Here is a 15,387-nt window from a genome sequence, read left to right on the forward strand (position 1 = left end):
GTTCTCTTAAAGCAGCTATCAAAGCTTCATCCGGTAATTGGGAAGAAGTGCTTCCGTTATTCTTATTAGGTCTTCGTGCCGTTGTCAGAGAAGATCTCAAATCATCTTCCGCAGAAATGCAGATTTTGAAAAGTTACGTTTTATATGACGAGTCTAAAAGTTCGAAAACTAAAAAATTCGAATTTTTTCCTGTTTCCTGTTTGAAAAAACGTTGCACACTCATTGAGAAAGTGTTAGAGCGCAAAGACAAAGTTCTTGTTTTCTAACGGCAATTTTGAAGCTAACTAACGATTTTTAGAGGCCAAAAATCGTTTTTCAAAAGTATCGTATAAAAAAAAATTCGTAACATCTTCTGAACGTCAACATATGGTCGAATGTGTATGTTATTTTTTATCGGATCATTACAAAACGTTAAACGTTACCGCCATTTCAAAAAAATCAATGAAAATTATAATTTTCCTACTGTATTGAAACAAGTCGATGTTTTTTCCTATCTTATGGCAAAAAAATTATAAAATTGGATTCCTTCAAAAAAAGCTTCAAGATTGCTTTTAAAAATGTCCTTAGTTTTAAAACTGAAAGTTACCAATGCCAATTCCAATATAATTACATTTTTAAACTTAGTCTTATATTTAAAGCTTTGCAATTAAAATATAAGTCGACTTCAATTGATCAATTTTGGAAATTTGTACCGGAATCCAAATATCCTGAATTAAAGCAGGCTGCTTGTCGAATTATTTCAATATTCGGAACAACGTACACATGTGAATCATTTTATTCTATATTAAAATTTTGTAAAATTAAATTACTTATTTTTTATTGAAAATATTAAAATATCAAAAGGCCCTATTGGATTGGAGAGATTGGATATTTTATCATATGCATTAAAAATAGATTTTTTTTTTTTTTTTTTTTTTTTTGATTTTTTGATGATGTTCCCGATCGATTTTTATTTATCGAAGAGTTCTTCATTCAATTGGACTTCGACGATAGTCGTGGTAATTCTTTTTTTTTGTTGTCGTTTTTCACGTTGATTAATTGATGATTTGTTGTTCCTTACTTTGCTTATCAAATAAGCCTATTGTTCAGAAGAAATGAAAAGATATTAATGATAATTGATTCAATTTTTAATTATCAAAAATTATCTTACCATCAATGGGTCATTTTTTTGACCAGATTTTGCATTAAAACACGATTGAAATGCTCACGAATTCCTGGGTATTTTTCAATCAGCTTGGAAAACAATTTTCAAAATTCGGTATCAGGGAGATAATTTATAAATAACTTGTTGTCTCCAACTAAATCTTCATGAATTTTGTTGATTATTTTGATAATATCGTTTTTGAATTGTTCTTCACAATCCATATCAACGGGAATACGATTCAAATATTTAAACCAATTTTCGGTTCGGGAATCAAATGTTGGAAATTGATACCTCTCGGGCATAAAATTCCTTCGATTTTTATCAAAATAATTTGAAACGAATTCCTAAAAAATCAAATATTTTTAGTTTTACATTCTACTATAGTAATTTCAGTCAATTCTACTTACTAAATTTAAATTGTTCTCCATTCGTATTTTCTAAACATTTTTTTTCGAAAATACAAAAAATAAATTTTCATTATTAATAATTTTTAGTAATTTTTTTTCTTACCTTTATTATTTTTTTTCTTTGGCTGATTTTTCCACTTCGTCCTCGTCGTGTTTAGAATCGCCATTTTTATCATTCTCAGAATCATCTGATGTATCACCCTTAAAATTGTAGTTACTCATAATTGAAATTTTTTTTAAATTTTTTAAATTTCGTAATTGAAAATTAGTGAAAGTAAATCACGTTTTCTCAGTAGAAATTAACAAGTGAATAAACCTTTTAGATTGTCCTCTTATTCATATCATATATGATAGGATGATGTAGGATGATTTGCTAAAGCATTTAGAATTTTCGAATTTTGAATCGAATTTTCGAATATGAATTAAATCAAAGAAAATACACAAAATAAATGAAAAGACAAAAATATTTATTATATTACATTTTTTTAATTGTACAATTTTAAAAAATATGACTAAAGGAAACAGAAACAGAAAAGGCGAGAAAATATGACATATTATCAAAAGAATTGAAATCAATGTACAACGCAACAGTATATCAAGTACCAATAGTCTTTGGTCGAACAATCACAGCAAATTTGATGACAATCAAATTGAACTGGTGGTTCTTGTATTAAACATAGATCGATGTTAAATTCTTTTATTATTTCTGAGATTTTTTCGATCGATAAATTATTTTTTCGTAGGTTATTATTAAAAAAAAAAAAAATAAAACAAAACGTATACGATTGTTCAGAGAATTCACGGAAATTTGGAATAACTTCCTTAAGAAATTCTAATTCCGGGTATTGAATTTTCATTTTTTTAACCATTCTTCGATTTAGATGGCGAACGTAATTTTTTCGGATTTTTGTCCATTCGTCCTTTACTTTATCTTCTATTTTTTTCATAGATAAATTTTATTAAAATCTTTTATTTTATATTAACTTATTTGACCAATTCATTTCATCGGCGATTTTTATCCATAGTTTATCACGTTTAATTCTTTCGGTAATTAAAGAAGAAAGGTATGGCTGATAACAGTTATTATCACGTACTAAATTAATTAGTTGCAGCCGATCGTTTCCTAAAAATTAAACAAAAGAAATTAATCAAGAGTTCCATTAATGTGATCATTTGTGATGATTTTCTAAATGAACATGACGATGACGAAACTTCGTATGGTGTTCTCAAAAAAAAGGAAACGACATAAATAGTCGTTTTTTTCTTTTTTTCACTATAGTTCTATTTTTACCCAAACATTCAATTTAAGGTTGAAATAGCTATGAAAAATAGAAAATTAACATCGATTCACCAAGAATCTTCTTTAGTCGAACAATCACAGCAATCACCGATTGATCTGTAAGTTTTGTTTCAATTTTTTTTTAAAATAACCTTTTCTTTTTTAAGCGGCGACTATTTGATGAATTTTGGAAGAATAATAGGAATGATCATCGTGGAAGAATGTTATTTCAAATGATGAAAAATTATGATTTAAAGATAATTACAACTAAATTACCACTAAATTATTTCAAAATAATATTCAATATTCAATGTATAGGATTCATTTATTTTAATAATTTGTAAATGTAATTCAAATTCGGTGTTGTATGTTTCGCGGAATATCCAGTTATAAATTAATGTTATTATTGAAATGTTTGAATGATTATAATAAATTTTCGAAATAAAAATTTTATTTGATTAAAAAATCATGTTGAAGGTTTATTAGTTGCCATAATTGTTGTATTAACATTGGAATTCGATTGTTGAGGTTGCTGCTGTTGTGCTAATTCACTATTGGAAACTTTTGCCTCAAAATGTTCGATACTACGTTCGAGGCTTGTTAATTTTTCATTCAATTCTGCTAAACGACCACGACATGAACGATCTATTTCAAAAATATTAAAATGAAATTATTTTTAAAATGAAATTTCGAAAAAAAACCGATTAAATACCAAAAGAATTAAGAAAATCGGCAATTTTTTTAATGCTGCCCGTTATGATTTCAATATATTCACGATTAGCCCAATCTTGTTGTATTGTTTTATTGATTGATTCTTTGGGAAAAGCTGCCATTGTAAAATTCGTAAAACAGATAATGGATTTGTAGCCTAAATAATTTTAAAAAGATAATCTGATTGTAAATAATTGACAATTGTAATGATTGAAATTCTTTGCTCAAAATATGAGTCATGGATTTTATGGATGGTATGAAAGCATGTAAATATTCATGCGCAATACTGTTTGCAAGCAGCATGGAATTTTTATTTTGAAGATCCATCCGACATCATTTTTTATGCGTGACTGATTTGAATTCTCTTATTTTTTTCGCTTTTATTGTCATCGGTCATTTTTTTGGTGAATTCGATACTATCATGGAAATCGATTGTAAGTTATTTAAATTAAGAATTTTGATCATTATTAAATTTGGAATTTTTATTAAAAAGTTGGGAAAAAATCCGGTAAAAAGAAACATTCTCATAATGATTCAGTAATGGATGATACTGCGGACTTTTCCCTGCAACCAGAATCAAAACCACCAAAAATTTTATCTGAAAAATGGCCATTATTGTTGAAGAATTTGGATCGTATGAATGTACGAGCTCATCACTTTACTCCATTACCATTCGGTTGTTCACCAAATAAAAGAACAATTAAAGAATATCTTAAATCGGGTTTTATTAATCTGGATAAACCATCCAATCCTTCATCTCATGAAGTTGTAGCTTGGATTAAGCGTATATTACGTGTAGAGAAAACTGGTCACAGTGGTACACTTGATCCAAAAGTATCTGGCTGTTTGATTGTTTGTATTGATCGTGCCACGCGGCTTGTTAAAAGTCAACAGAATGCCGGCAAAGAATATGTAGCTGTTTTACGATTGCATTCCGAAGTTCCGGGCGGCAGAGCTACTGTGGCCAAAGCTGTTCAACAATTAACTGGCGCTCTTTTCCAACGACCACCACTGATTTCAGCAGTTAAACGTCAACTTCGTATTCGTAATATCTATGAAAGTAAATTACTCGAATTCAATGAGAAAGCAAATCTAGGCATTCTTTGGCTAAATTGTGAAGCCGGGACTTATGTCCGAACATTATGTGTTCATTTGGGATTGTTGTTGGGAGTATCTGGTCAAATGCAAGAGCTTCGTCGTGTTAGATCTGGCATCCAAAGTGAATCCGAAGGCATGGTTACAATGCATGACTTGGTCGATGCTATGTATCAATTTGATCACCATAAAGATGAATCTTTGTTACGATTAGTTGTCAAACCATTGGAAGCATTATTAGTAGGTCATAAACGAATTATAATCAAAGATACGGCTGTAAATGCCGTATGTTATGGTGCTAAAATCATGTTACCTGGTGTTCTTCGATACGATGATGATATTGAAATGAATGAAGAAATTGTTATCGTCACCACTAAAGGCGAAGCCGTTTGTTTAGGTTTGTTGAGAATGAATTTCAAATTTTTCTTTGTTACTAATAAAGCTTTACATTTCTAGCAATTGCATTGATGACAACTTCAACAATTATGTGCTGTGATCATGGTGTTGTTGCCAAAATCAAACGTGTTGTTATGGAACGTGATACATATCCACGTAAATGGGGATTAGGACCAGTTGCATCATTCAAGAAAAAATTAATCAAAGATGGAATGTTAGATAAAAAGGGCCAACCAAATGATCAAACACCAAAAGAATGGTATGAAAAGATTGGTAAATTGCCAATGAAAATCCAACCACAAGATGAGGATATGAATAAATCAAAAGCACAAGAAATCAAACAAGATTTCCTTCACCAAGCTGACGGTGGCGATGATGATGATGGTGATGGACAAGAAGCGGTATCCGATGTTAAAGAGAAAAAGAAGAAAAAGAAAAAGAAACATCAAACCGAGCCTATGGACGATTGAAAATTTTTTTTTTATAATCAACTAAATTTCATTCATGTTTCCAACAACAAAAATCATGTAAACATTTTTTTATCACCTCATTACTTTGTTTTAATAAACCGAAAATTTGATGAACTTTCATTTAACTTTTCGATTTTTTTTTACTTTAAAATTATTTTATGCTTCCATCTAGTGTCCGAAATGAGTAGATAAAAAATTTCAAAATTTTTAATACAAATTCGGCGGACTAAGTAAAACCAACGAAAAAAAAAAATTTACTGTCGAATCATCACATTGATCAAATTATCTGAGTCATGGTTTTGCTCTGTGATTACTTTTATTGATTTAAAAAAAAAAATAAAATTCACTATTTAGCGAAATAAATTGTCTAAAAAAAAGATTTGAAAATAAAGATTCAGGGTAAAAAAACAGCCAATTCTCATGATAATAATTTAAAAATCAAAAAAATAAAATAAAATAAAATAAAAGTGTTAAAACAATAAAAAGACAAATCAAATTAAATATGTATACGTAGCCAAAATATCGAGATATTGAAAAAAGGGGGTTTGGTTAATCCAATTTTTCGATCACAGTTTTGTTCAAATCAAATCAAAAAATCAGTTTTGGTCATCAAATTGCTGCCAACAATAAGTGGTGAAAAATTGTAAAAAAAACAATTTTTTTAACAATTGGTCCGGGATACATCGTTTCTTTTTTGATAGAATCAAAATATAAAAATACTTTTTAAAAAAATTCATTTATGAGATTGTTTCAAATGATTGTCACTGTACCAGCACCCGTAACAGCGGCATTTGATTCATTCGAAGCATTTGTCACAACCGTAGATTGACTTGCATTGACTGATCCATCAACTTGATCATATTGTGATAGATTTTTATTTAAGCCCATTGTAAATAATGATCCTTGAAATAGGCATTCTATTTCTTCAAGTTTTTTGCCTTTGGTTTCGGGTAATATAAAAAAGAACATAACCAGACCAAAAAAAGCTAAACCAGCATATAGATAGAAGGCACCATAGATTGTTAACAGATTTGTTAATGTTAAAAATGTGAGCGATACCAATAGGTTAAAGAACCAATTGAATGATGTTGATACTGAATAACAGAAACTATTTTCGAATCGAGTTAGCAAAAAAAAGTTCATTAATTTTTGATAATAAGAAATTAATCAATTACCTTCTGGCCCAAAGAGGATAGATTTCCGAATTAATTGTCCATGGCATTGGTCCCATACCGGGTGCAAAAAAGAAAAGATAGAGCATTAAACCGGCTAATGTCATCCATGAATATTGTGATGGACACCATTCATGTGTCCAATGCATCGATATATTAGTACTATTCGTACAATAGGAACTATTGCCTTTATAAAAGAAAGATAGAAAAAACAGTGTTAATGTCAAATAGAAAAAAATTTCAATTTCAAAAAACTTACTGAATGGTAAATACGATGTTTGATTCATAGGTAAACAAGTACCATTAATGTTTGACATGGATAATGAGCCCAACAAATTGGAATGATCATCAAAGAAACAAAAGCCACAAATATTTGATGAAACACATGCATCACAATTTGCCATACGTGAACAATAATCAGAAATTGGATCATCCGTATGGAATGTTATTGGAGGTGAATTAACTTCAGCCAATTGAAAACCGATGGCTAACATAAATAATGAAAATACAACACCACAAAGACTACTTAATATTAATAATCGACGACCAATTCGTTCGACAAGAACTAGGCCAACAAATGAAAATATAAAATTGATCGATGCAGTCAATGCTGAAAGCCAAACAGCTGTAGATTTATCATTGATACCGGACATTTGTATAATTGTAGCACTATAATACATAACCGTATTAATACCAGCAATTTGTTGAAATATTGATAACATAGATCCAACAAATAATGCCTTCATTATAGTCGGATTCGATAAAATTTGGCTGATTGATGTATTATTTTTTCGTTCACGTTCACTACTTAAACAACTTGATTTAATATTATTGAATTCTATCACAATGTTATCTTCTCTTGTATCGGCAGTACGAAATTTACGTAAAGCATTCAATGCTTCATCATAGCGTCCTTTTTGTACAAGCCAACGAGGTGATTCGGGTAGAAAGAAAAAAAATATCATTTGTAATATGGATGGTACAGATGCTAGACCTAAATTGTTAAAAAAAACAAAATTACCAAAAAGCTTATCAAGGACATTAAAGATGTATAAACTAACACTCACACACCACCAAGATGAAAAAAAGACATCTGGCTTTTTATTAGTTTTTACTGTGTGAAACTTAATTTTTATTTCATTTTATTTAAATAAAATAAAAATGATAATAACTTACCTAACATCCAACGCCAGCCATTAATTGGATCATAACTGAATAAACCAGCAACAATTGATGCAACAAATTGTCCAAATGTAATGAAACAAACATTTGTAGAAACTAATTTACCACGAATATCAACTGGTGCTACTTCGGCAATATAAACCGGTATGGCCATTGATGCTAAACCAATGGCTAAACCAACAATAGCACGACCTAATAATAAAACATATTGTGTATGTGCTAATGCCATCAAAAAACCACCAATAGTGAATATAAATGATGCTAATATTATTGTTAATTTTCGTCCAAATTTATTTGTTAAATAACCGGCAATAAATGAAAATATCCATGCTGTTAATATGGTTACCGAAATGACAACCTCTTGCATGGTTGTACTTAGATTGAAATAATCCCTTTATTAAAAAAATGAATTTTTTAAAATAAAATATTTAAAATTTATCATTTTGATTTCAAAACAAAAATCTTATTTCCAAAATTCCTATTTCCATTCGAGTTTTCTATTCTGATTGATATATTCATTTGCATAATAAAACAAATAAATATCATCAATTTCAAAACAAACAAAAATTTTTCCATTAGCACCTTGAAAAAAAATCTGTCATGATTAGATGATGATGATGATTGATTGATAAGTGTGATGGAAGAGAAAAATATAATTAACATTTTTTTTCTTTCTTTCCCTCCAAACTACATCTACACATTTATATCTAATTATTTTTTATTAACATTATGATTATAATCTGTTCATTTTAAATTAGTTTTTATTACCATAATAATTTTTAATTACCATAATCCTAATTTTTGTTTTTACCAAAAAAACAAAATTGAAACAATTAATCAATCAAAATCCAATATCATTTTTTTTTTTGATAAATCTCCGCATTAGACAAATCAAAATTCTATGGAAAATTTTTCTTATCTCCTAAAAGTACATCGACATTTTATGAAAATATATATTTGAGAGAAAAACACACACCTTTGACACCCGGAATCAATCATTAAATAAACTTCAAATTCAAAATGAATTTTTATCGACTATTAAATTAACCGATCAATAACACTCATGAATAATAGAGAATATCATCTAAACATCTAGCTTAACACACAGATTGAACACTTTACTTTGGGTTGGTTGAACCAAAATGTTTGTAACAACAACCAAAAAGTGAAAGAGAAAACTATTGAATAATGAATGGCAACTAAAAAGAAAAAAATTTGACAGGAGAGAGAGAGAGAAAGAGTGAGTGAAAAAAAACAACAAGTCCATTTTGAATTCATAAATACGGCAACCAAAAACCATTATCATCATCAACATAATGATGGTAAATGTAAAGGGAAAAATAATTCACGTTCAAGGTTAACGACAACAGCCATATTATCATATTACACTAACAACCAAAGAAAAAAATCAATAAACATCATCATCATTATCATTTTTCCAGTAAAACAAAATTTGTGATGCAAATTCTTCATTAGGTTTTTTTTCACAATTCAGATTCGAAACAAAAATTTATAGACATAACCTCCCCCTCTCATTTTGCATAGAAAGAATTATTATTCACAGAAAAAAAAAGTTATTATTTTTCACATTTAAATATTGTTTTTGTTTTTTTTTGTCTCAAACACCAATAACACAGGATATTTATGCAATTTTCTGTTATACAATGAAAAAAAAATTCATCGTTGTTGCTTTTTGCACATATAGATTTTGTACAAAAATAAGGAAATTCATTGATAAAATGAATTCGATCGATATTGAATCTATAAATAAATATCTGTTAATCAAATTTTCGATCATCACTATCAATGCAAAGGACGCATACTTTATCAATGCGTTGGTGGATGACAAATTTCAATAATAATGATAATGATGATGACCGTCTAATGTCAAGGTTAATATTTGTCGAGGACAAATATAGAAACTAAAAATGAAATAATGATGATGGGAAGAGAAATAAAAAGAGGGAAAGATGAAATGTGAACAAAAAAAGTCATAATCATTATGAATAACAATAATAAATTATCTTTACTCTTTTTTCTCATCTCCCCATCATCATTATTATTATTATGGCCATGGATGGGTTGTTATTACAACCATCTTGACATTTGAACACATTAAAAAAATCTTTCTACCATCTCAAATCACGTTCAGTTTTGTTCGGGTGAAAAAACAATGAATGACAGATGTAAATGTATATTTTCGATAGTGAAAAAAGAGACATAAAATATTTTTTTTGTCAAACAAAAAATTTTCTATTTTGAAAAACCATTTCTTTTTGATTTTTCAAACAAGAAGAAAAAAATCCATAAATAATTAGAAAGCAAAAACAAAAATTCTTTTAAAAGAATTTCATCTTCACTGCATTAATTTATTGGAAAAAGAAAAAATTTATACACAAAAAACTGATGTTTTTATTTGCTTTTGTTTCCAAAAACATTCCTAAAATATACAAAATAATAATCATATTGAATGTTTTTATTTGATTTGATTAGATGAATCGATTGCATTAATCGATGGAAAGATGATCATCATTCTTTCTCTCATTTCATCCATGGTGATTGATTTTTTTTCGTAAAAAAATAATGGAAAAATTCGATTGGAATGAATGAAAAAAAACATTAATTAATATTTCACTAAAGTTATGGATCAATTATCATCGCTTATTAATTTTAAAAAAATTTTCCAAATGCGATGATATTTGAAACAATTTTGTTTATGTTTTTAAAAAATTTTTTCTTTCTGTTATTGTTTCATTTTAACAAATAAAACAATAGCAACAACAGAAAACATCCAAATATCAATATTTTGATTGATTTTTTTCAAAACAAAATGTGCAATCAATAAATCTATCGATCGATTGATCTGATGATTTGAAAAAAATGCAAAGAATGTCCTAGTTTTTTTCAACCTATTTTCTTTTTTTGAATGAAAATCTTCTATATAAATTCTGACCGACTGACCGAATAATGGATTGATAGCAAATGAAAAAAATTGCGCAAATCAACCAAGAAGAAGAATATAGCCATGAATTTGTCTTGGTTTATTTTTTTTTATTCTCGAATCAAATGAAAAAAGAGCCTAGTAGCATTGTTAAGTGTTATTCAAATATGGCTGCAACAAAATGAATGAGGGTAACTTAAATAAGAAAATTTAAAAAATGATATAGCTAAATTCGAAAGTTATATAGAATTAACAATGAGAAACTTAAAAAAAAGTTTGTTTTGTTTATTGGAACACTCGAATATGAAATAAGAGAAAATTGAAAGAAGAAAAAAAAATATGAAAACATACCGAATAAAAACCATTGCTCCAGAAACTATTCCGGTATCATAACCAAACAGGAAACCACCGATTGCCGATAATATTGTCACCAAATAAATATACCAATTAAATTTTGGACCACATTCAACATTACTACCGGTAACATTTGTTTTCGATCCATTATTACTATCATTTTCATTATTATTATTATTTGCGGATGATTCTAAATACGGTGTGATACCCATGATGTTTTCATTAACAATGTCTGTATAGTTGTTTTCGGCTGTAAATTTATTTGCTCGGTCGATGCAAGATTCGATGTTGTTGGAAAAAGGCGGCTGTCGACTGCGGTGGTCGGAGGGACTACTTTTTTTCGATTGTCGGTGTTGTTGTTGTTGTTGTTGTTGTTGCTGCAATAGTCGTTGCTTTTGTTGTTTTGTTTTCATTGGCTGTTTTTGATGATGGCGTTGCGACAACGCATTATTGGCGCCATCATCATCATCATCAACAACATCATCATTAATATTTTTATTATTATTGATACGTTGTTGATTGACGCTACGTATTTTTGCATTTTTTCGTCTATTTTTTGGTAAAAGTTGTTGTTTTTCATTATCATCATCATTAATATCATCTTCGCAATCATCATCATCATCTAGAATATAGGCATCATTTTTATCGTTAATATTAATGAATTTTCTCTGGCTATTCTCATGGCCATGTTGTTGCCATTTTTTTTGCTGCATTTGTTGTTGTTGTTGTTGTTGTTGTTGTTCATCCGATTCATCAGATAATCTTTCAACAGCTTCACTAACCATTCTATCAATTGCATGTTCAATTTGTTGATTAATCATTATTGATGATGATGATGATGACCGTTGTTGATTATCATAATGATTATCATTATTATCATTATCATCATATTGTACATTATCAATATTATTGATTGATGAAATTAGTTTCATTTTTTTTTATTCCTAAACTGAACTCTTTTGTTCGAAATAATTTGTTCATTAATTTTCGTAAAATTATCAATTTTTTCTTCCAACAATCCGCCTTTAATTATTTGACTAATTTTCGTTAATTGTTTTTTTTTCTCTTTCTTTCCAATCATATGACAATATTGCGTGATTAAAAAATTCGAAAAAGATAAGTTTAAAAAAGATCACAGATTGAATTTAGTAGAGATTGAGAAATAATGATGTAGTAAAATAGTAGTTATCCAAATGATTATTTGATTTTCTGATTCGATCAATACAGGTTTTTGTGTGTGATGATTTGATTTGTTTTTGTTTTCATTCATTCAATTCATTCAATCATTTTTTGCATATGGTTTTTTTCATATCACCAGTATTATAGTCACCGGATATAAATATCAGTTTAAGATTGTTGCATTTGAAAATTTCGTTACATGTTCTAAATGAAATGAAATGATATGATTAAGATAAGAAGAAAAAGAAAAAAATTTTGGTTTTTTGGGATAAAAGAAACATTTAGTGTTTTTTTTCTCGAAGGTCTTACCTACTATCATATCTTTATGATGATGGTTATATTATTTTTAAATTGATTTGATCGTTTTGTTTTGATTATGTTTTTTTTTTTGTTTTGTTCTAGAATGTAATAGAATGATGATGAGTTTTTTTCACGGTTTTTTGATGGTCAGGGTTTCTGATGGAAACAAATGTTGTTTCAAATGAAAAAATGAGGAAAATTACCACCAACAAAATGATGACGATGAAATTTTGTTAATTTACATATCACTAATTACAACAGCTATTTCAAAAAAAAATGGAAATTTTCTCAATGCGAACACTTTTTTTGGGTTGAAATCTGGTTGATATTTCAATTTTTTTCGTGGTGAAACAAAATGATTCTTTCACAATTTGCAATGATATTTATATATGAATGATGATGATGATGATGAATGAAAGGTTTGTTTAAAAAAATTTCAAGCTCATTGCCATAATCAGGAAATGAAAAAGAAAAAATTTCTGTAGAAACAAATAACAACAATCCAGTAGCGATTCAAATTAATCGTTTTTTCTCTGATTCAGTTCTGCCAAAACATAAACAAATAAATGTTGAAGAAGAAACAAAAAAAAAAAAAACAAATTTTCAGTTCAATAAAACCATAAATATCAAAAAATTTAGATGTTCAGGAGTTTGGATGAATCGAATGATCATTGAATATTGGAATTTTCTAATTATATTAATTTTTTTTAGTTGACAATGTTTTTGCTCACCGTTTAACTAAAAAAACAAACAAACCAAACCAAAAACAAACATATAAATATGGTTTGGGGTGGTGAAAAAAACCCAAGTAAATATGTTGATTGAAAAACAAAAAAAAAATCAATAAAAAAAAAGATTGATTATTAAGAAGTTATCTATGTTTGATTCAGACAAACGTATATACCAAACATAAACATAATACGCATACACAACTTGTTGCATAAAAAAATACAACATACGGAAGCTATCTAAGCTTAAATACAATCGATAAGATTAGTCGAAATTTTCTTCATTCATTCATTCATTCATTTGATCATTTTGATTATGATCATCATCAAATTTCATGATTTGATTTTGGTTTGGTTTTTCATCAATTTCACTGGTCCATGATCGAATGATCAATTCGTTATTATGGTTTTTTCTTTTCATTGTTGGTTGAATGAATAATGAAAGCAAAAAAAAAAAACGACGGGCGTTTTTTTCACAATTACGGTTGAATGAATTTGAAATCTACAACTTGTTGAATATTGGATACAATATTTTTCGAGCCAAAAAAGAGCAAAAAAAAAACAAACAAAACAATTGCGACATACTTTTTTTACGAATGAAACGTACTTTGTGAATGGGATTTATTTGAAAAAAAATAATTCGAATTCAAAGATTCGAATGTTTTTAAACATAACATTTGGAAAAAAAAAGATTCTTTAACATCATTTGTAATATAAATAAATAAAAATTTTTCAATTAAAAACAATTTTTTTTTGGATTTCAATTCTGTTTCTGAACATTACGTAATACACGTTGTGATTTAACATGTTTATCAATTTTCGGTTTAACCATTGTATCCGGATATTTATGATAAAGTTTTTTCTCATACGATACCAATTCATATGTTTTAAGCAATTTCTGTATTTCGGGACGTTTTTTATTTGTACAATGAAAAGAATAGCTTTCATTCATTTGTTGTTTTTGTTTTGAAACATTTTTATCATCAATAAAAATTGGCTGATAATTTTCCTTATTTTTTATAAATGTTGAACCAGCTTCTTGAAGATTTTTATTTCGACTACAATCACTTCGATCGTCAATAATTGGTGTTGATTGTTTTGTTGGACTAAAACTAGTTATTGATGAATTCAGTGAATAACAATATGAACAATTATTATCATTATTATTCTTGTTATTAATTGCTGATGATAATATATTTTCATCATATAATTCTGGTTCTTTTAAATTTTCATAACAACTTTGTGCAACAAAAAAATATCGCAAGTTTTTTTGATTATCTTCTTTTGATTTATTATTGGAATGTTCGATACCATCATTTACGTCATTTTTAACCTTCTGATCTGATTGTTTAGCATCATCATTATTATTATTATTATCACTAAGTAAATTGGATTTGATTTGTAAGAGATTAAACATAATTGGATCATGTTTACGTAGTATACCCAAACGAAGTGTACATGTATCATTATTATTATCTGAGAAGAAATTTTCAATATGTTTAATTTTTGGCGCAACGATTCCATTTAAATAACCAAGACGATCACCATGTTTAAGACCAATTCGTGCAGCAATACTATTCGATTGAACATAACCAACAACAAGATAACGATGTTGCCATGATTGAATCCATAATATGCCCAATTTTTTTTCATTACCATTTCGATGCTGTTGTTGAGAATCATTATCAGAAAACTTTATGTTGAACCATAGGACAAAATATTTTTGATTAAAATTTTTTCTACAGGTACTTATCGACATTTTTGACATTTAATCGGAAATGGCTTTGGAATGTCAAAAATCTGTCTAATTAAGATTTTATAATGATTATAAAGAACAATTCAATAAAAAAACAATCTAAACAATCATCTTTTTCTGCATAATCTAAAATCTAAATCTTCCCCTCATTGATTAAAGTCCATAAACAAATTTACAAAGAAAGAAAAATTTTCTGATAATTTTTTTTATTGTTTATTTGTCATTTGATTTTCGGGGTCAAATATTTAGTCAATGCCATCACGTTACCATCAT

At 27.9% G+C, this 15,387-nt stretch overlaps 4 protein-coding genes and 1 long non-coding RNA gene across 5 annotated transcripts; 1 reads left to right on the forward strand and 4 right to left on the reverse strand.

The window, feature by feature from the left end:
- Positions 1-915: 915 nt before the first annotated feature.
- Positions 916-2,002, reverse strand: LOC142646291 (uncharacterized). The gene is made up of 4 exons (XR_012847253.1): positions 1,655-2,002; positions 1,552-1,581; positions 1,151-1,488; positions 916-1,078 (listed from the first exon to the last, which is right to left on the reverse strand). It is a non-coding gene; the product is annotated as an uncharacterized LOC142646291 (long non-coding RNA).
- Positions 2,003-3,129: 1,127 nt separating this feature from the next.
- Positions 3,130-3,794, reverse strand: HSPC300 (haematopoietic stem/progenitor cell protein 300). Its single transcript, XM_027348895.2, has 2 exons — positions 3,543-3,794; positions 3,130-3,475 (listed from the first exon to the last, which is right to left on the reverse strand). Exons 1-2 carry the CDS (start codon positions 3,661-3,663, stop codon positions 3,297-3,299), a joined length of 300 nt encoding a protein of 99 aa, XP_027204696.1. The 5' UTR covers positions 3,664-3,794; the 3' UTR covers positions 3,130-3,296.
- Positions 3,795-3,824: 30 nt separating this feature from the next.
- On the forward strand, positions 3,825-5,622 carry Nop60B (dyskerin pseudouridine synthase 1 Nop60B). The gene is made up of 3 exons (XM_027348889.2): positions 3,825-3,975; positions 4,035-5,033; positions 5,093-5,622. The coding sequence occupies exons 1-3, from the start codon at positions 3,963-3,965 to the stop codon at positions 5,500-5,502; spliced, it is 1,422 nt and encodes a 473-aa protein (XP_027204690.1). The 5' UTR covers positions 3,825-3,962; the 3' UTR covers positions 5,503-5,622.
- Positions 5,623-5,687: 65 nt separating this feature from the next.
- LOC113798366 (proton myo-inositol cotransporter-like) lies at positions 5,688-13,176 on the reverse strand. The gene is made up of 6 exons (XM_075824792.1): positions 12,640-13,176; positions 11,149-12,534; positions 7,851-8,248; positions 6,934-7,668; positions 6,678-6,861; positions 5,688-6,610 (listed from the first exon to the last, which is right to left on the reverse strand). The coding sequence occupies exons 2-6, from the start codon at positions 12,081-12,083 to the stop codon at positions 6,253-6,255; spliced, it is 2,610 nt and encodes an 869-aa protein (XP_075680907.1). The 5' UTR covers positions 12,084-12,534; positions 12,640-13,176; the 3' UTR covers positions 5,688-6,252.
- Positions 13,177-13,968: 792 nt separating this feature from the next.
- LOC113798371 (uncharacterized) lies at positions 13,969-15,269 on the reverse strand. Its single transcript, XM_027348891.2, has one exon. The coding sequence runs from the start codon at positions 15,124-15,126 to the stop codon at positions 14,119-14,121; it is 1,008 nt and encodes a 335-aa protein (XP_027204692.2). The 5' UTR covers positions 15,127-15,269; the 3' UTR covers positions 13,969-14,118.
- Positions 15,270-15,387: the final 118 nt, after the last annotated feature.

Source organism: Dermatophagoides pteronyssinus, unplaced genomic scaffold, assembly GCF_027571235.1.
Source record: "Dermatophagoides pteronyssinus isolate colony J.1.1.1.1 unplaced genomic scaffold, Derpt_VIB-CSIC_2022.12 sq0002, whole genome shotgun sequence".
Lineage (NCBI taxonomy): Eukaryota > Metazoa > Arthropoda > Arachnida > Sarcoptiformes > Pyroglyphidae > Dermatophagoides > Dermatophagoides pteronyssinus.

Bases quoted from the DNA above. Each gene is read 5' to 3' on its own strand.
- LOC113798366 (XM_075824792.1), bottom strand. From the start codon at position 12,083: ATGAAACTAATTTCATCAATCAATAATATTGATAATGTACAATATGAT. The intron at 7,669-7,850 runs GTAAGTTATTAT...TTAACAATTTAG, and splicing joins TGGCTGGCGTTGGATGTTAG to GTCTAGCATCTGTACCATCC. The intron at 6,611-6,677 runs GTAATTGATTAA...ATTCGAAAATAG, and splicing joins TATCCTCTTTGGGCCAGAAG to TTTCTGTTATTCAGTATCAA.
- HSPC300 (XM_027348895.2), bottom strand. From the start codon at position 3,663: ATGGCAGCTTTTCCCAAAGAATCAATCAATAAAACAATACAACAAGAT. The intron at 3,476-3,542 runs GTATTTAATCGG...TTTTTGAAATAG, and splicing joins CGATTTTCTTAATTCTTTTG to ATCGTTCATGTCGTGGTCGT.
- LOC113798371 (XM_027348891.2), bottom strand. From the start codon at position 15,126: ATGTCAAAAATGTCGATAAGTACCTGTAGAAAAAATTTTAATCAAAAA.
- Nop60B (XM_027348889.2), top strand. The intron at 5,034-5,092 runs GTTTGTTGAGAA...TTACATTTCTAG, and splicing joins AGGCGAAGCCGTTTGTTTAG to CAATTGCATTGATGACAACT.